Source organism: Zalophus californianus, chromosome 13 (genome assembly GCF_009762305.2).
Source record: "Zalophus californianus isolate mZalCal1 chromosome 13, mZalCal1.pri.v2, whole genome shotgun sequence".
In the NCBI taxonomy this organism is placed as follows: Eukaryota; Metazoa; Chordata; class Mammalia; order Carnivora; family Otariidae; genus Zalophus; species Zalophus californianus.
Genome location: NC_045607.1, coordinates 33,860,471 through 33,879,742, shown reverse-complemented (window position 1 = coordinate 33,879,742; position 19,272 = coordinate 33,860,471). Strand labels below are relative to the sequence as shown.

The 19,272-nt window shown below is 48.3% G+C and overlaps 1 protein-coding gene across 1 annotated transcript in view; it reads left to right on the top strand.

Moving 5' to 3' along the window:
• LOC113934966 (stimulated by retinoic acid gene 6 protein-like) overlaps positions 1-10,385 on the top strand; it is a 59,893-nt gene extending 49,508 nt beyond the window's left edge. The window contains exons 12-19 of the mRNA XM_027616628.1: positions 1,326-1,401; positions 4,832-4,913; positions 5,229-5,277; positions 5,735-5,852; positions 6,920-7,039; positions 8,271-8,434; positions 9,186-9,332; positions 10,007-10,385. Coding sequence (XP_027472429.1) covers positions 1,326-1,401; positions 4,832-4,913; positions 5,229-5,277; positions 5,735-5,852; positions 6,920-7,039; positions 8,271-8,434; positions 9,186-9,332; positions 10,007-10,161 — 911 coding nt within the window. The 3' untranslated portion in view covers positions 10,162-10,385. The remainder of the gene's footprint in view (positions 1-1,325; positions 1,402-4,831; positions 4,914-5,228; positions 5,278-5,734; positions 5,853-6,919; positions 7,040-8,270; positions 8,435-9,185; positions 9,333-10,006) is intronic.
• The last annotated feature ends 8,887 nt before the right edge of the window (positions 10,386-19,272 follow it).

Here is a 19,272-nt window from a genome sequence, read left to right as displayed (position 1 = left end):
GTCCTGCAATTTTCTTCTTCCTTTTCAAGATTGTATTGTCTGTTCTAGGTCCCTTCATTTTCATATGACTTTTAGGATTAGCTTGTCAATTTATGCAAAAATGGCATTGGAATTTTGATCGGGATTGGGTTGAATTTTTAGATCAATTTAGGGAGTATTGCCATGTTAACAAAGAACATCCTATACATGAATATAGCATATCTTTCCATTAATCTAAATCTTTAACTTTCTTTCAACAATCTTTTGTAGTTTTCAGTGTACGAGTTGCATACTTCTTCCGTTTATTCTTAAGTATTTTATTCTTTTTTATACTAATGCAAACGCAGTTGTTTTCTTCATTTTCAGATTGTTCATTGCCAGTGTCCAGAAATACAGTTAATTTTTATATATTTGTCTTGTATCCTGCAAGCTTGCTGAACTCATTTATTAATGAGTTTGAATCTTTTTGTTTGTTTGTTTCTTTTTTGTTGTTGTCGTTCCTTAGAAATTTTTAAATATAAGAACATGTCACTGATGAACAGAGGTAGTTTTATTTCTTCCTTTGCAGCCAGGCTGCATTTTCTTGCCTAATTTCCCTGGCTAGACCCTCCAGTACAATGTTGGATAGAATTGGCAAGAATGGACCTTGATTTCCTTATTCCTGAATTTAGGGGGAAAGCATTCAGTCTTTTGCTGTTAAGCATGATGTTAGCTGTGGGTTTTTTGCAGATGCTTTTTACCAGGTTGAGGAAGTTTTCTTCTGTTTCTACACTATGGAGTGTTTTTAATTATGAAGAGGTGTTGGATTTTTTTAAATGGTTTTTGTGGACCAACTGATAAACAGCTTGTCCAGAAGCTTTTATACGTACACATCATACCCCTTCCTGTTTCTCCCTCCCTTTCTCACAAGCACACAGGATCACGTGAAAGCAGATTAGACACAACATATTAAAAACTTGCCAAAAGAGGGATGAAAGAATAGTCAAGACGTCTTGATTCCAGTTATCCTTGCGCATGGTTGTTCTTTACTGGGGGTGGCAAAGTAATCGTTTTACGAGGATGGAAGGTAACTACCTGTGTATACTCCCTCATTTTCTCTTCCCTTACTCACTGTAAATGGAAAATCTTAATGTCCAGGGAGAGGCTTGTGCAAGAAGTAAAGTATAGCAAGGATGTGTGTGTCTGAAATGAGACAGAAATAGAAGCAAAACTTTATGTACACAAGAAATATGTTAAAGGAAGTAAAATGTGTTTGCCCAGCCCTTTCTGATGTGAGCATCTGCAATTTGAAAATACTGTTTCTGGCTCATCTTCTCAGGCCTCTCCTGTGACTTCTTCTATTTCAGGAGTCTGGCTGGTGACCATCTTGCCCGCCTCCCTCACGTGTGTGAGCTATCTGTTCCACATATTGGCCTGTTACAGGTAAGAGAGCTCTGGGAGCCATTTGTTTGTCTTCAGCCAGGATTTTCTAAAAATTCCTGAGTGGTGACAGCAGTGCCCAGATTGGAACCGTGAATGTATATGCTATCCAGGAACAGCCACATCTATTGGTTGTAAAACAGAAAACCCCAAACCAAAAAACTAATTGATTTGAGCTTCTACTATAAGCTTACCATTGTGCTTAGAATCTTTTGATTTTTAGGGGAGCCTGGGGATCTCAGTTGATTAAGGAGCCACCTCTTGGTTTTGGCCCAGGTCATGATCTCAGGGTCCTGGGATTGAGCCCCGCTCAGCGGGCAGTCTGCTTCTCTCCTCCTCCCTCTCCCTCTGCCCCTCCCCTGGCACGCATGCTCTCTCTCTCTCTCAAATAAATAAATAAATAAATAAATAAATAAATAAATAAATAAATATTTTTTAAAAAAGAATCTTTTGATTTTCACCACAACCCTGAGAGGCACTTTCATCTCTGTTTTTACAGCTGAGAAGGCTGAGACTTAACAAAATAACTCACCCACGCCATTAGCAGTTGGCCATGTCTTCTATCCCAAGAGGCCTTATTGCTTCTCGTACGCTCAGCATCTCTGTTAGGGGTCAGACCTGCCCTGCTCCCCAGGACTAACCACACTGGGTTCCCAGCAGGTACATCCGGCTCTAGGGGTTATCAAAGGAGACCGGGTCAAGGGCACCGGGTGCATCAGTCTCTAGAAGAGCAGAGCAGGAGGAAGGGATGGCCTTCAATATGTAGTGAGCATTTCCCTGCAGATAGCAGTTGAATTTTAGGTGTCTGCCCTCCCTCCTCTCTCTGTCTGTCTCTCAGTCTCTCTCTGTCTCTCAGCTCTTCCTTCCCCCCACCTCAGTCTCTAACTCACATGCAGTCACAGGAGGCCCAGGGCCACCTCCTACCCCTCCGAAGCATCCTGCCTTTACACCCTCCCCATCTGGCTGCGCAAAGGGTGGGTCTCTTGCAGAGGGCATCCAAGTAAGGACTCTCCTGGCACAAAGAGGCCCCAGCTCTCCTTCACAGACCTAGCTTGCTCCTTCTCTCTGCTTTCTTGTCCCTGGACCCTCTGGGTGGACTAGACACCACTGCTCTCCCCTGCCCCCCCTTGATGTGGGGATATACCTGCTCCTTCCTTCAGTGGACTGCAAGTGCCTGGGAGATGATCAGTGAGACATTGGACCACAACCAGTAACAACCACCTTTCAGAGGTGGCTGCACTGACATGGGTGGAGGGCACAGGGAAGGGAAGGCACCTGTGGCAGGGAGGCCTTATTCTTGTCCAGGCTGGCTCCTCCCTCCCATCCCTGTGGCTGAGGACTGATGATCCCTGCCCTGTCTGCTTTACAGGACCATGGGGCGAAGGAAATAGTGGATAAGAAACCCCTACAACTGGACAGCGCTAGCACTGTGCTAGTGTTTTTATTTTTCTTAGAATTATTCCTATCTGTATGCAGCCTCTTTTAAAAAAAAGTTATAAAAATATTAGGTGTAAAGTCTTTCTGCCATTCAGATCCCAGCTTGTTGCTCCAGAGCTAAACATTATTCACTTCCTGTGTCCTCCCAGAAATTATCTATGCCTCGTGCACATATATGTGTGTTTGTGTGTTTGTATTCCTGGTGGCACATGCTCTATTCCAGTGCTGCCGAGCTGAAACAGTGAAAATCACAGACGCAATTTTGCATTTTCTAATAGACACTAGTAAAAAGTTAAAGAAGGAGGTGAGAATAATTTAATAATATATTTTATTTAGCCCAACATAACCTCAAACCATCATTTCATCATATAATAAATATATAAGCTATCAGTGGGATATTTACATTCTTTATTTCATACTAAGTCTTCCCAATTTAGTGGTCATAAAATTGCAAAACATCCTGGAAAATGCTGGAGATAGGATGTGGGGGGAAAAGCAAGACACATGTGAATGTGGACCACGAACATAACCATCGCTGACCTAATGTTTATGCAAAGGGCCAGGCCGAGACCAGCACATGGGGAAGGCATGCAGAGGTTTGTGCAGGTGCTGGGAGCATGAGGGGCTGTGGTCCCTTTTTCAGTTTCGTTTATGTTGTAATAAGGTGGATCTATCATTAAAAATGGGTTTCCATTATTACCTGTTTTGAAATATTACATAAGTAATACATATTCATCACAGAACAAATAAGAAAATAAAGCAAACTGAAGAAAATAAAAGCCACATGCAGAGTCTCAACTATCACATTCACCCATCAAGACTAGGTAACTACATATTACTTTTTCAAACTATATTAAGATTTTTAAATCATCAGGGAAATGTATGACCATGTTAAATGTATGACCATGCCACAATGAGGCATCACCTCACATCTGTTTGAATGACTAGTAGTACCCAAACCACAAGAAGTAACCAGTGTGGGCGAGGATGTGGAGAAAAAGAAACCTTCATGCACTGTTGCTGGGGCTGTAAATTGTGCAGCCACTGTGGAAAACAGTATGGAACTTACTCAAAAGTAAAAATAGGACTATCCTATGATCCAGCAACTTCATTTCTGGGTATTTATGAGAAGAAAACAAAAACACTATTTCAAAAAAATATTTGCACCCCCATGTTTATTGCCATGTTATTTACGATATTCAAGATAAGAAAATAACCTACGAGTCCATTGATGGATGAAGGGGCAAAGAAGATGTGATACACATACACATACACACACACACACACACACACACACACACAAACACACACACACACACAGTGAAATACTATTCAGCCATAAAAACAAATGAAATCTTGCCATTTGCAGAACATGGATGGACCTTAAAAGGTGTTATGCTTAGTGAAGTAAGTCCAACAGAGAAAGACAAATACTGTATGATCTCACTTATATGTGGAATCTAAAAACAAAAAAAACAAGCTAACGGATACAAAGAACAGATTTGAGGTTGTCGGAGGCAGGTGTGGGTGAAGAGAGTCAAAAGGCATAAGCTTCCAGTTATAAAATAAATGTCATGGGGATGTAATATATAGCATGGTGACTCTTGCAATAGAACCAAACTGCATATTTAAAAGTTGGGGAGTGTAGATCTTAAAAGCTCTCATCACAAGAAAAAAAAAGCTTGTAACTGTGCAAGATGATGGATGTTAACCAGACTCATTGTGGTGACTGTTTTTGCAATATACATATATATCAAATCATTATGTTGTATGCCTGAAACTAACATAATGTTATGTGTCAATTATATCTCAATTTAAAAGTATTTTGAAAATATTTTTAAGACTAATGAGAACCATCCCACGAGCTGTGGTCAATATAGGGAAGCCGAGCCAGCCACCATCTCCCTCCACAGGCTTTTCTGTCTATATCTATTGAGCTCTAAGTACATAAGGAGCTGTGGTTATGAACATTCCTAATTTCCCACTTTTTCTCTAGAAAGCACATGAAGAGGTTGTGGGCGGGAAATAAACACTTTCTCCCTTTGAAGTTCCATAATCCTTCGTCGGCAGAGAGTGTGGTAAGTCCTCTGAGACCTCTCTCTGCTCTGAGACTAAGTGATTGGCCGAATCCTGCTCTCTTGCAGCTGGGACAGGGTAGCAGCCTGGGGAAGAGCCCTGGATGGGGAGTCCATAGGCCTCACTTCTAGTATGCTCTGCTGCTGGGTGACCCATCTGGCCCTTGGTTTCCTCATCTGTGAAATGATGACAATCATAACCCCCCCCTTGGTGTGTTGGTGGGTGAACCTCAGATGAGGCAGGGATGCTAGACCCATGTGTTAGAGGTGATCGGTGTTTTCTCCCCTCTGAGACCCCTTTTTATTTTTAAATCTCAGGTGGCCATTGCAAGGTACTCTGGCTGGCAGATAGCCTATATTCTGTGGGGTAAGTGTCCTCACGTGACCTATTCAATTCAACACCCATTCCTCGGGCGCCCGCGGAGTCCTGGCTGTGTGTAGAGAGATGAGAGGCGAGGCAAAGCAGCCCTTGTTCTCTCTCCTTCAGGAGAGAGGGAGAATCCCACACTCACATAGCTATCGTTACTTCCTGTCATAAGCCCGTGGGCTGGAAATGCTAAAGGCAGTGGTGACGGAGAAGAGGAAATGACTCTCCACACCCAGGGCAGGACACGAATGCTTTCTAGTGGAGTTGACGTTTGAGCCGTATCTGGCAGGGCGAGCAGAAGGCAGCAGGCGGATGGTCATGCCAGGCAGAAGAAACAGGACAAGCAAAAATGCCAGGACCTTTGGTGGGAGGAGGTTAGAGGGGGGACTTCAGGGAGGGACATGTATGACCGGGTCATGAAGGGCCTCGACTGACCCTGGGTTCCCTTGGCCCACAGGCTACCTCATCATCCACATGGTGCAGAGCCTGTGTGGCATGGGGATCATGTACAGTCTGGTGCTGCCTGTCATCCACAACCAGGGCCTGGAGATGCTCCAAGGACTGGGCATCGGGATGTAAGTGCTGGGTGGGCTCCCTGTCATTGCCCGGGGCCTAGGAGCTGGCAGACCCTCAAAGCTGCTGTTCAAAATGCCCCTTTCCTGTTGGGATCTCACTAATTCCTGGACCCACGCTCTCAGTTCTGACCCAAGGATGGGCCAAAAGAGCAACTCACCACAGTGGGAACCTTACAGTTCACAAAATGTTTCCATTCTTGCTGTTCAGTGGGGTGCTCACAGTTGTGTCTGTGGGGGATACACATGTGTCCATTTTATAGCTGGGAAGATTGAAGTCTGGGGAGGTGACATGGGAGTCAGGGCAGTATAGTAGAAGGAGAAAGGAAATCTGAGCTTGGGTTCTAGAGAAGCTGTGTGACCTTGGGTAAATAGCTTCTCGGAGCCTCAGTTTACCCATATGGAAGATAAAAGTGAAGGCCGACATTACTGAGAATTCACTATGCATCTTTTCTCTTGCGAACCCTTGGAAGGTTGGGTCTCATATTAAGGTCCGTTTTTCAGACAAGGAAACAGAGGCACCCGAGGGCTCACCAGTTTGTCCAAGGAGGGGAAGAGGCAGGGTTGGGAGCTAGCAATCGGAAGCCAAGGCCCCATTTAAATGCCGCCCCACATAGCCGCTCGGGGGATGCAAACCCAGCATGTGGCCCTCTCTGGGAACTCCCTGCTCTGAGCTCCTTGGTTCCATCCTCCCCTAGAGCCACGTGGGAGGCTGGGTGGAGCCTGCCCGTCCACTCTCAGGGCCTTCATGAACTCTTGAAAAACTCCATGCTTTTCTTTGATTTCCATGCTGTTAAACACGCAGCCCAGCTGCCACATATAATTAAATCCTGGAGTTCTGGTCTGGAGTCAAAAAACTTGACTGTGTGGCTTTGAGAAAGTCATCTGCCCTTCGTGAGCCTCCATTTTCTCATCAAACAGCGGGTGTGAGAATACTCTGGAGGCATAAAGCACAGAGCCAGAGCTACTGTTGCCCCAGCGGGCTGTCCCGTCTCTGTCCTCTCTGTCACTGGGCATTGGAGAAGGGCCTGGACAAGGCCACCTCAGGACCGTCTCGCCCTGTGTTTCAGCCTCACCATATCCATCGTCCTGGGTCTCGTGATCCTGCAGGTGTGGATCGCTGCCACCTTCTTCCTACAGCCAAAGATGAGTGCGGCTGACAGGCAGAAACCCTTGGCTCTCAACAACAGGTGAGGGTAATGAAGAGAATGGGGATTAGAGGCTTTGGCTTCAGCAGCCCCTTGTCCCTTCCTCTTCCCCCTTGGCAGGTTCCTGGGAGGACCATACCCTCCCTGAGAGGGAGAGGGGCCGTGGTCCAGGAGTGGGCTCTGGAACCGAACTGCCTGGGTCCAGATCCTGGCTCCACCCCTTGTGGGCTATGGGACCATATGTGACATTCCTGAACACCCACGAACTGCAGTTTCCTCATTTTACAAATAATTGCGCACCTCAGAGAGGTATTCGGAGCATAAAATGTGTTAAAATATGAACTTAGAACAATAGTGCCTGGTCCAAGGTTTTCTTTTGTAGTTCACTCACTCAAAGCCCTTCACTCAGGGAGGCAACAACGCGGGCATTAAGGATACACAGCTATCCCTACGTGACCTTCTTGCGGCAGCTCACGGTCCACAGGGGCCAGTAGACACATGGCAACAGTCAACTCCAGAGGGGGTAACAGCCTCACAAGAGCAACGCAGGTAATGGAGAAAGAGGCAGGAATGGTTCATTCAGCGGCAGGTGAGACGTTTGAGCTGAGCTCGGTAGGCTGGTGAGTTCCTGCAGGTCTTGCTGAGGAGACAGTGTGGTTGTCAGCCCTCAGGGCACAGATGGAGGCAGGCAGTGGCGAAAGGGCAAGATGTCTTGAGAGAACAGTGAGAATCCAATATGGTGGCCATGCAGTGGCCTTGGATGGTGAGGGGCAGGGAGGGGGCACAGAGTGACGGCCCCAGAAAGGCCCCTCTCAAGGATGGCCCAGAAATCCAGGATGCTGAGTTTGGGCCTCATCCCACCCATAGGCAACAGGAAACCACACAATCCAGTGGCCATCTGAGAAGTTTCCTTTGGGAGACTTGGAGCAGTTCCAGCGGGGGGCAGGTCACTGTGACAACAGACAGTGGGAAAGCCACAACCTCTGCTATAACCCCAAAGCCAGCTGTAGCCACATGAGATTTCTTGTACAGGAAACCTCAAAACCCAGGGATCCCATGAAACATCACAGCCACCGCAGACAATCCCGCTGCGCTGGGTTCAGCACCTTCTGCGCTGTATCTGAGCCGGTCCCCATACTGCTGCTGTGTGGTGGGGACCGTCAAGGTCACAGGGCTAGGAGATGGGAGCTGCAGGATGGGGCCCTGAGCCACCCTGCCTAGCCACCTCCTCCTCCTGAAAGGGTGCTGGCCCTCTGCCTGCTTCTGTTTGCAGGAAAGTGTTCCACAACTTCAACTACTTTCTGTTCTTCTACAACGTGCTGCTGGGCCTGGGCGCCTGTCTCTCCAGGCTGCTCATCAGCTGCATCCTGGGCACGTGGCTGATCGCGCGCATCGACAGGACCATCATGCAGAATGGCTATGAGGGGGCGGACATGGGTGAGTGGCTGGTCCCCGGTGGCTGCGCTTTGAGTCGGGGGTGGGGGCTGGGGCTGGTCTGGCAGCTTTCGGGAAGCTGCCTGCCGGTCGAGTACCAGAGACTTGGACTTCACACTCCTCCTTCTGCTCAGAGCTCAGCTTCTCATGGAGGCTATAACGCTGAGCAGAAAAAAAAACATTCAGCCTAATGGTCAGAAGAGAATTCAGGCTAGTAAATGGCTGCATATTTGACAGACCTTTGAGGTATCGTGGAGAGCAGTAAGAAGTACTAGAATTCCATCTGAACAGTTAGAAGGTAATTAATTTATGAATGCACAGCTCTGAAAATGTTGAGAAAGAACACGTCTCAGAATTAGTGGTGTCATTAGCTGGAAACTTAGTTAAGAAAATGGTCTGTTCAGTTAAGAAAGACTCCCAAATCAAGCCGTTTCTGTAGAGCAAAAATCGTTTTGGTTTTCTTTCTGACCTGTGTCCATTCATTCACTCAGCCATTCCTTGTATGCCTGGCAGCCTCTGTCTGAGCACCCCGCTCCTCCCGCTTTCAGCTTCAAGCTCTCCGCAAAAGGGATGGATGAGAGCGCCATCTTGAGAACCTTCTTGCTCTTCATACCCAATTTTCTAGATTCCCAGTGAAAACAGGGGCACCATTTAGGAACAAAGTGGCACAACAGTTACGTCATCAAAAGCACAGGCTCAAGCGTCATGGGACGGAGGGCATGCTGCCTGGCCTGACTTGCCTTCTGCATTTCAGGGTTCAGTGCCTGGATCGGCATGCTCTATGTGGATCATTATCATACCAACCCTGTGCTCGTCAGCTTTTGTAACATCCTGATCACAGGGCACAGGGAGAGGAGGCTGCAGCGGGCCATCAAATACTGGTGCCTAAATCAGTCAGCAGGTAAGCCTCCTGTCTGAACCTATGCTGGGCTTGGACAACAAGGACCCTAACTTCTCTGGGAGCCCCGAGATGTCCCAGCTTCCCCCTTCCCTGCCCCCCTTCCTCCATATTCTGTGCCCTGGGGAACCTTCTACCAAGGAAAGCAGGAGGCTTAGCCCACAGCCAACCTGGCCAGGGGACCCCTGAGGCGTGGTGTCCTTGTCCTTCCAAATGGGCTCCCCCCGTGTTCCCAGAAATGAGCTCTAGTTCTGCTATCTAAGTCCTCCAGTCCCTTTGTTTGAGACCCCACCCATATCCCAGGCTTCAGGCCAGATGGGGCTTGGTTTTGCTTACCACAAGCTCCTCTGGCTACCATCTTCTGCCCCCTCAAGGATCTGTACTGTCTACTCCACCCCTCCCACCCTTATGACTCTGCTCTGCCTTCTGCTGGGAAGCCCACCAATTAGCCATGTCTTGTGAGCACCAGTCTGGACTATGTTCACCACTGTTCCCAACTGCAGACATCTGGCTCTGGGACAGACTCACATCCCTCCAGCCGCCCTCATGTCCCCAGAAGTCCTGGTTCAGCTCCTTCTCCTGCACCTCACACCTACCAGTCGGCTTCTCCTAGAGCTTCTGAGGTTAGAGACAAGCTGCCCCATCCCCCAAGTCTGTCTGCTCTGGTTCACTTCTAGGTCCCCGAATCTCAACCAGGTCCAGGACGAGGTGGCGCCTGTTACAGACCCTGGTCAACAATCCCAGACTAGCCATGCTCAGAAAATCAAGATCAGGTCATGGCTCCCGGGACTTTACCCAGATCCTGTTGGCATGCTCAGACAGCGGACGGTAACCTCCAACACAGCTGCAAGGCCATTCCAGGACTACTGCCCCTGTGACAAGACCCAGGCTACCCGGCTGCTGTCCCCTGCAGTGTGAGGGGATGAAGTCCCTGTCTACTGCACACAGCACCGGGCGCTCGTGGGATGGCACTTGGGCTGAACCATGAAGTCTCAGGTCTAATAATCCACTCCCTTGGTAAAAAGATCAAGAACTAAAGAGAATTTCTGTTGAACAGTCTTTTCTCAACAATGATTTCCACTATCCATGTTTAGGAGGTAGCACTGGGGAGTTCCGTGTGGACAAGCACTTAGTTTGACCACAGGATAGAACTTCATGTCACTGAAGAAGGTGGTAAAATGTACACCAGAAGAGCTTAATTGTTAGACACAGTTTTTCTCTGGAAGAAAGTATGGCTTTAATCCAACAGGATCCTTGTTGCTTCTCCCTTTCCAGGCCTTCTGGTGGTGGGAGAGAAGGAAATCCATGTCCCCAGCCTCTAATCTAGTAGGGTGAGCAGGCACACCCTACTGGTTGGGCTGTCCCTACCATAGCCACTGGGATGAGGGGCAGATCAGAACTGACCTGGGCCTTGGTCACAAAGAAGATCTACAGATCTGACAAGGAGGGTATCCCCTGGGAAGGCTGCCTGTCTGTGGAGGCAGAGATGGGAGTGGGCAGGCATTCTAGTTGGGGGCCAAGAGCAAAGGTGTGGGAGCAGGAGAGCCTCAGGCATGTTTGAGGAGGGGAGGCCTGTGGTATTTGCGGGGCAGGGTATTGGGGGCTGGTTAGACCACCCACGGAGGCCCAGATGCCAGGCTGGGAAGCCTGGACATTTCTCTTTGTGCGGAGAGCCCAGTACTTACCCAGAGTCTTCACACCCACGCATAAGGTCCCTGATGGCCCGGGACTCGTGCAAAGTGACCAGAGTCACTCTTGAAACCTGTGCAGTGCCAGGAGGACCTACCCACAGGGTGAGGAAATTCCCCATCCACCTCACAAATCCCAGAGCCACTGAAATTCAGTAATCATTATTGAGCATCTACTGTAAACCTAGTCCTGTGGCTGGATATGTTTGCCAGACTTATCTCTTTTAATTTAACCTTTGCAACCTCCAAGCTTTGTCATTCGGCCTTCAGAAACCGAGACAACTGGATAGAGTGTTGGGATCCCCACACTACCACTTTCAGCTCTGTGACACCAGCTAAATGACTCTGTCTTTCTGTGCTGTTTTTTTCCTTACAAATAAGGGTAATGCCTACAACACCCCAAATTATTTTGAGGATAAAATGAGCATTTAATACACACACACTCCTAAGCTAGTGCCTGCTACATCCTACACTCAATAAATATCAGTTATTGTTATTTGCAATGTTGATACTTTGTGGTGATGTGATTAATGTCTGTTTACCTCTCAGGATGCTCTCAGCTGGGAGAAAGGAGCCAAGGATGGTCTCCCCTCAGCTAGTTGCCTTGCAAATAATGGCTGATTTTCCTCAGGACCTACACTCACCGGCCCTATTTGCTTCTAGACCTACTAGTAGACTCTGCCCCAGAAGTCATCTTGGCCAGCAGGGGAGAGTGTAGGGGTCTGCCCATGGCTAAGTATATGGACCCTAAGCCTGGCAAAGCAGAAGCCATCTGTGATCTATCAGGCTGGGGCCTCTAGGGAATGTCTGTCTTAAAAAGAATTGGATAATGCGATGCAGGAATGCTGGAGATCCTAGTGCATAGGTAGCGTAAATGTTTTTGGAACGAGGCCCAGCTGTCATCTTGAAAGGGACCTCACAAATCTTTGCCCTGCACAAGAAGCAAGTAGGAAAAGGAGCACGGAGGTCATGGGCAAGGCTCCCAGGAGGATTCTAATGTAGGTCAAGAGGACACACAGAGCCCCTAGAAGGAGACTGCGGCTGGAAAGTCCTGGGACTTCGTCCATTTGCAAATTATCTTCCTCTGGTCTTGTCCTTCCCACGTGCAAGGTTTGATCTCTTGACATTTATTCCTTTACTTAGTGCTGATGCAACTACAAGTCCCAGATGCAGGACTGGTCAGTGGCGGAGCTGGAATTTCACTCCCCAGGACCATGCTTAGTCAGGCCCGAGGGTTCAGCTACTGCCAAGCCTGGACACGCACTCAGCCCTGAGCTTCTTGATGGTCAGTTCTTTTTGGCCTTGAATGTTCTGCTGGCCAAACAGGACTGGAGCTCCCACGGCAGGACAAAGCATAGCTACAGGATGGAGTGGCACCCAGGAGCCCATCAGGAGCCACACCTCCGGTGTCCCTCCCAGTGCCTGCCCAGCAGCTGGGGTCCAGTTGTCCCAGCGGTCACCATGCAGTGAGGTTGGGGTTAGCTGGACAGTCATGTCCAAAGACTCTCTGGACCAGCCACCAGGGAGAGTCTATATCCGCTCTTGCTCAACTACTCCCTGGGCTTGCCTCTCATCCTCCCTGAGCCACTCCGTATCCTGGAACCCTGCCTCAGCCTGCTCCTCGGGCTCAAGGTCGTGATGATTTGCAGCCATGTGGAGCAGCTGGATCCCCCCTCATTACTTTGTATTCCTGGGGCCAGAGGGAAGGACAGATGCAGACAGGGCCTGAGTAGGGCATTGCGGGGTGGGGGGGGAGAGCTAGGAGGCCGGTCCTGGGTCTTTGTACACATGGAAACTCTCCAATTCCCTCCAGGTCCTGCCTATTCTCAGAGATGGGTGTAAATAGCTCCTCCTCAGAAAGTTGGACTTATCCCACCCACCAAATTGATGGGTCTCCCACTTCTCTGTTATTTAACTCCCGGGTGTGTCCTGCCTGGGGCAGGGGGGCTCTGATTCCCCACCCCCCGCAATGCTCCTCCTGCAGTGAGTGCCACAGATGTTCACCCCATTCCTTTTCCGGAGGTTGATCTGGGATTCCCCTGGGAGGCAGACAGCCAGGGTCCATCAGAAAGAGGCCCCCAGCCCATAACTAGCCTCCCTTCTCCACCCCTTCTCCTGTTGTACTACCGCCGAGACCCTCCAGGGGGCAGAGCATGCACAGAAAACAGGACTGGGACCCAGGCCAGGCTCTGGGCTCCAGAGAACGGGGGACTCGAGAGCTAAAGCTCAGGGACAGGCTAGCACAACCCGCTCTGATGACAGACAGGGAGACTAAGGTCTCAGGCAGGAAGTGACTGCCCAGCCACTTCTGTGTTGCCTGACTTGGAGGAACCCGACATCTCTCTCCCCTCCTTGGGCATCTCCTGAAGGACAGGCTGAGTCCCACTCCTGTCGCTTTGTAGTCATGCAGCTTGGGGAACCAGGACATGCAGCTTATGTGGTGCCTCCATTCAGTCATCCCTAAGAGGAGCATGACACCCCAACTCCGGAGAGGCCTGCCAGGTGCCGTGACCTCAGGACTCAGTAAGAGGCTCTCTTCTCCCAAACCCTACTGCCCTGCCCCAGGTTTCTCTTACCTCCAGATAATCCTGCATCGCAGGGTCCGGCATCCCCAGGGCAGTTGAGGAACATGCCAAGGAAGGCGAAGAACACACCCTGTGCCATTGGGGTGGGAGTGGGGATGAGCTCTGGCTCTCAGGTGCCTTCAGGGGCCGTCCCCTGAAAACTCCTCACCCTCAGCCTCCACCCCAGGGTGCCCATGTGCATTTCCCTCAGTTCTTCTCCTGTCGCCCTCCAAGAACACCAGACTCCTGCTAATCACCTCCCAGCGCCTGCTTCTGACAGTCCCAGGGTATGTGGCCCCAGGTCCCGGTCACTTCTAATGGGGGATTTCTGGCACTGTGGCAACGGGGGGCAGAGCTGCAGGGGGAAAGCCCCTCCCCGCTTGGTGTGGAGACCTTTGTTTAGGAGGGAAGAGCCCCCTCTTCGCTGACCCTGGGGCCCCTTCCCCACAGGCAACCTCACCTGCCGTTGCCTCTTCTGGGCTTCCTGGGGGGTCATCTCCAAGGTGGCCAACTTGGAGATCCTCTCCTGCCAGGGTCAAGGACAAGGTCAGTGAGGCCATTGTCCCCTCACCCCATTTCTCCCAAGGTTCCCTAACCTCACACCCTGGACAACTGACCTAAGTCCGTTGCTACCAGTGCTATTCGGTCTTCTAGCGTGCTCTGATTCTAGAACAATCCTGGCTCCAATACTCACCCAGTATGTGTCCTTGGGTCTGTGGCCTGGCCTCCCTGGGCCTGTTTCCTCATCTGAAGAATGTGAGGAGAACTCCACCTACCTCACAGGGTCTCCGAGGACTCAGTATCATATTACTATCATCGTTCTCCTCTCACACCCTAGCACATTCCTTTCCTCCCTTCAACCTTATCACCACCCTGGCCTGTGAGGCCTGCCCCATAGGATCATCACCTTCCATTTTCCAGATGAGGAGACAGAGCCCCAAAGAGAGGCAGTGATTTGCTCAGAGGCCTACAGAGGAGAGGCCGCGCCCTAGCTGCTCTTACCCCAGCCCGGCCCCACCACTGACCAGAGTCCTGTCTTCTGGGCTCTCAATGTGAGTCCAGGCCCCCAGCCTGGCCGAGCCATGGATGAAGAGGGACAGGGGTCTTGGGAGCCTGGCTGAGTGGCCCCTGCCTGCCCCAGCCCACCAGAGTTTCTGCCACCCAGGCTGGGCCTGTGGCCATGCCAAAGTCTTCACCTCTCCAGGTACCCCTCAGGACATTGTCCTGCACAGCAGTCTTCCTTCATCCACTCAGGAGGGGCCTGCTGAGGTGCCATCTCTGACTGACAGAGGAGGGGGTGACCAGGGCACAGGGTCGGAACACCTTGCTTCCTCTTTTTGAAGCTTCTGACTTCCATTCAGGAAGGATCCACTAAGAAGCCGTCAGTGCCCCCAGACTCTTCGAAGGTATCTGGGACATATGTCATGGTCAACTGGACACCCAGATGAGACTCCTGACTGTGACTGATTGGCAGTGATGCTTGAGGGGCAAAGTAGGAAGTCACAGAATGCACACCTCTCTGTCCCTGGTCCGGCCATCTGCACCCAAGCCTAGGCAGCCATTTGAGCACCTGGCCCATGGCATTCCCCAGCAGCTCCCACCCTGGCACAGGTAGGGTGCCCTCCTCTTGGAGAGGGAGTGAATCCTGGAGGAGCAACAGGGGCCTGGCTTCCTGAGGACAGGCTGGGCTTATTTAGGGAAGAAAGAAACCCCACCGATCCCCAACAGCCTGGAGGAAGCCAAGTGCCAGCAGGATGGACCAGCATGGCCGCCAGACACACCTGCTAATTCTGCCAGCTCAGCAACCCCTCCTGGAACAGCTCAGCTGCCCCCACTCTGTCCCATGACCAGGGCCTTCTGCCCTGCGGAGTGCCTCCCACCTGCTCTAGACCAAATAGCTCCTTCTTTCTGTTAATGTAGACAAGACTGGAATTTTTCAGATACTTTAAGTGAGAAATAAAACCACACCCTGCCTGGTCCCCCTCCCCACCACCTTCTCTCATTCCAGACCTCCAGCCTCCACTCCACCTGCCCAGTGAGTTGTCTTTGCCACAAAGCTTTTGAAATTTTTGGGAGCTCTTCCTGAGGGGGAGAGAAAGAAAAGAAGGAGGGAAAATTGGGGGAAAGATGGCAAGGGTGTGAGTGTCAATGATTTTTATTTGAGAACCCAAAACATCAAAACTGTCTGGATGAGGGTTTCCACTGGTTTCCTCTGAGCTCAAAGGGCTCCATGGGCCTGGGGAGGGGAGCCTTCATACTGGTCTTCATGCTGGGACTCCATTCTCATTTCTTCCGAGCAGCATTATTTTTGACTGGTTTTGGTTCCAAATGGACATAGACTTTGTTGCTATAAAGTGAACACTCGAAAATGTCCAGTTTGGCTCAGCCCAATCTCTGACATTGAACGGAACAGATTCCTGAAGCAGAACTGGTGGCCTAAGTTTCCAGGGAGGCTTAGAGGCTCCACTCCAGCTCAATTCCTGTCCCCAAGGTTGGCTGCCTCCCAGAAGGTCCCAGCTGAAAGAAGGGGCAATGCCAGCTCTGTGGGAGATTCCTTATCCACCCTGCTCCTATGGAGAGAGGCCCCCCACCTGGAAACTTCTCCCCATGTCTTCTTCAGACAGCGAATGGCATGCAGTGAGAAGTTCCTGAGGATCCAGCTCTCCTGCAAAAGCGGGGAGAATGAGCTGTGAGGGGAAGCTCTGCTTTCTCTAGCTGAGTCTGCCTCACTGTGCACACCTGCTCACTGGACCAATAGCTCTGCTCAGGTGAGTTCTTTGTAATCCCTCCACCTGCCCCCTCTGAGCTCCCCAAGTCCTCTGGGGCCCCATGGGCGCCCCCTATGCAATCAGGTGGGTCCACAGTGTGCTGGACCTTGTGGGCCTGGAGACCCTGGGGAGGAAAGAATTACTTTTCTATTTTCCCCCTTTAGCTTTAGAATGTATTGTCAAACTTTTAAACTTCACAATTTTGACTAAGCCTGAGCCTATTTTCATATATTTAAGGCTGTTTATATTTCTTTTTCTATAAACTGTGGATTCATGTCTTTTGCCAAATTTCCCATAGTGTGTCTGTTCTTTTTCTTATCGATTTCTAGGAACTCTTTAGGTATGAGGGATGTGAGCCCCTTTGTAATATGAATTGCAAATATTTATTCCCAGTTTATCATTTCTTTCTCTTTCATTAGGATTTTTTTGGTCAGTTTGGTGGTGTTTTTGTTTTTGTTTTTGTTTTTTTGGTGTGTGTTTGCTTGTTTTGCTACATATCATTAAGATGTCATTTCTCCCCAAACTGATGTATAGATTCATACAGCCACAGTAAAGGTATGTCAGCAGATATCTGGTGGACATTAACTATATGCTTTCCAATTTTCCATAGAAATACAAGTGGCCAAGAATAGTCTAGACAGTCTTAAAGAAGATCCAACTTGGAGGGCTTACACTACCAGATGGTAAGCCTTAGTATACAGCAACAGTAATCAGGGCAGTGCACTCTAATAGTGCAAGGAACAATAGACAGAGTCCGGCGAGACCCGTACTTAGAACATTTTGTGTATGACAAAAGAAACACACAGAACAATGGAGAGAAGATGGTCTTCTCAGTAAATGGCCCAGGGTCACTGGTTATCCATATGGGAGCAAAATTAATCTTGACTCCTACCCTCCCCCCATCATAAACAAAACCAATTCCAGGTGGGTTTTAAATCTGAATGTATAAGCTTAAAACAATAACATTTGTAGTAGATAATTTAGGAGAATATTGTCATGACCTGGGGGCAGGCAAAGATTTCTTAGGACATAAACTACACTAACTATAAAGACAAAAATTAATAAATTGGACCTGATTAAGAATTTCTCTTTACCTTCCAGAGAGTTAGAAGGCTAGAACAGAATGGGAATAAGCACTTGTCATATATTTATCTGGGAAAAAGCATCAGATAGGATATGAATTGACTCCTATGAATTAATAAGACAAAATCCACCAGAAAAAATGGGCAGAAGATTTGACCAGATATTTCACAGAAATACAACCAAATGGCCAAAAAGTATATAAAAGGTTACACGACATCATTACTCACCAGGAAAATTCAAATTAAAACCACAATGAAACACTGCCACACGTGCACCAGAATGGCTAAAATAAAAAACACTGACAAGGCCAAATGTCAATGAGGATGTGGAGCAACTGGAACTTTATACACTGCTGAGGTGTAAACGCACACAACCACTTTCAAAAACTGTGGTAGTGTCTGCTAAAGATGGGCTTACACATATTCTTTGACCCAAAATTCCACTGTCTGGTAAATACCCAGTAGAAATGCCTACATATGTTCACCATGCTAAAGAATGGTCAGTGCATCCTGATTTGTAATTTTCTAAACTAGAAACAACCCAAATGTGCATCAATAATAGAAAAGATAAATAAAATGGGGCATTTTTTAAATGACAGGATGCTATACAGAAATAAAAATGAACTTACAGCCACATCCAAAAATGTTTGAAACTTTACAAACATAATGAAAGAAGTCTGACATAAAAGAGTATGTTCTGTATGATTCCATTTAAATGAAGTTCAAAAACAGGCAAAACTAATTCAGAATTTAGAATATTTGTTATCCTTGGGGAAGAGAGGGCAGTGACTTGGGATGGGTAGATGAAGGGGCTCCTGGAGAGTTGGTAATGTTCTATTTCTTGGGGGTACTGGTTACCAGGTGTGTTCCTTTGGGTAATTTATTAAACTGTATACCCTTATACTTTTTGGTATGTATGCTATGCTTCCACATGCAAATCCAATCAGTTTGATCCAGAATTTTTTCTGGTTAGTACCAAGGCCAGGTGGCATAGCATTTGATTCAAGACTCTGGAATTACATGATCTCTATTCATATCCTGGATCTAGCCACTTCCTATCTTGGAGATCTTGGCCAAGTTATTCACTCTCTGAGCTTCAGTTTCTTCATCTGTAAAATAGGCTTATTATGCTACCCTGAGTATAGTTATTAAGGGAATTAAATCCTCTCCATAAATATTAGCTCTTGTTGGTCCTTGTTGGTCTTCATTCTGTGGACTGTGGAGAAGATGGACAATGAGCAGTGGAAGAGGAAGAAAAAGATGAGACTCTACTCAAGAGACATTTTCGGGGTGCATGGCTGAATCAGTCGGTAGAGTGTGTGACTCTTGATCTCAGGGTTGTGAGTTTGAGCCCCATGTTGGGTATAGAGATTGTTTAAAAATACAATCTTAAAAAAAAAGAAAGATATTTTCAAGGTGAAGACCGAGGAGGAAGATATGATGGTGAGGTACAGAAATAGAGTCCAAAGACTTGGCTCCACTAAGGACCATTCCCTGTCTCTCGCCTCCTGCCCACCTCTAACATGGGACAGGGACTAACCAGGTGACCTCTGGCTGGTTAATCTTCTGGATATCACATTGCAGAGTTGGAAGGGCAATGCAAATGGCATCCAAAAGCCAAACACAAATTCCCATGTTTAATCCAAACTCAAACTGAAAGCCCCAGACTTGGGAGTTAAGGGAGGCAAATTCTCAGTGGTAATACTATGGGTTATTTTTACATTCTCCCTGGAATATTTTTCTATTTTCTACAACAAGTGTGTTGTTTACTCAGAACAAAATACTGTACATGATATATCCATGCCTACATATTTATATCCATATATGTAAAAAAATAAAGA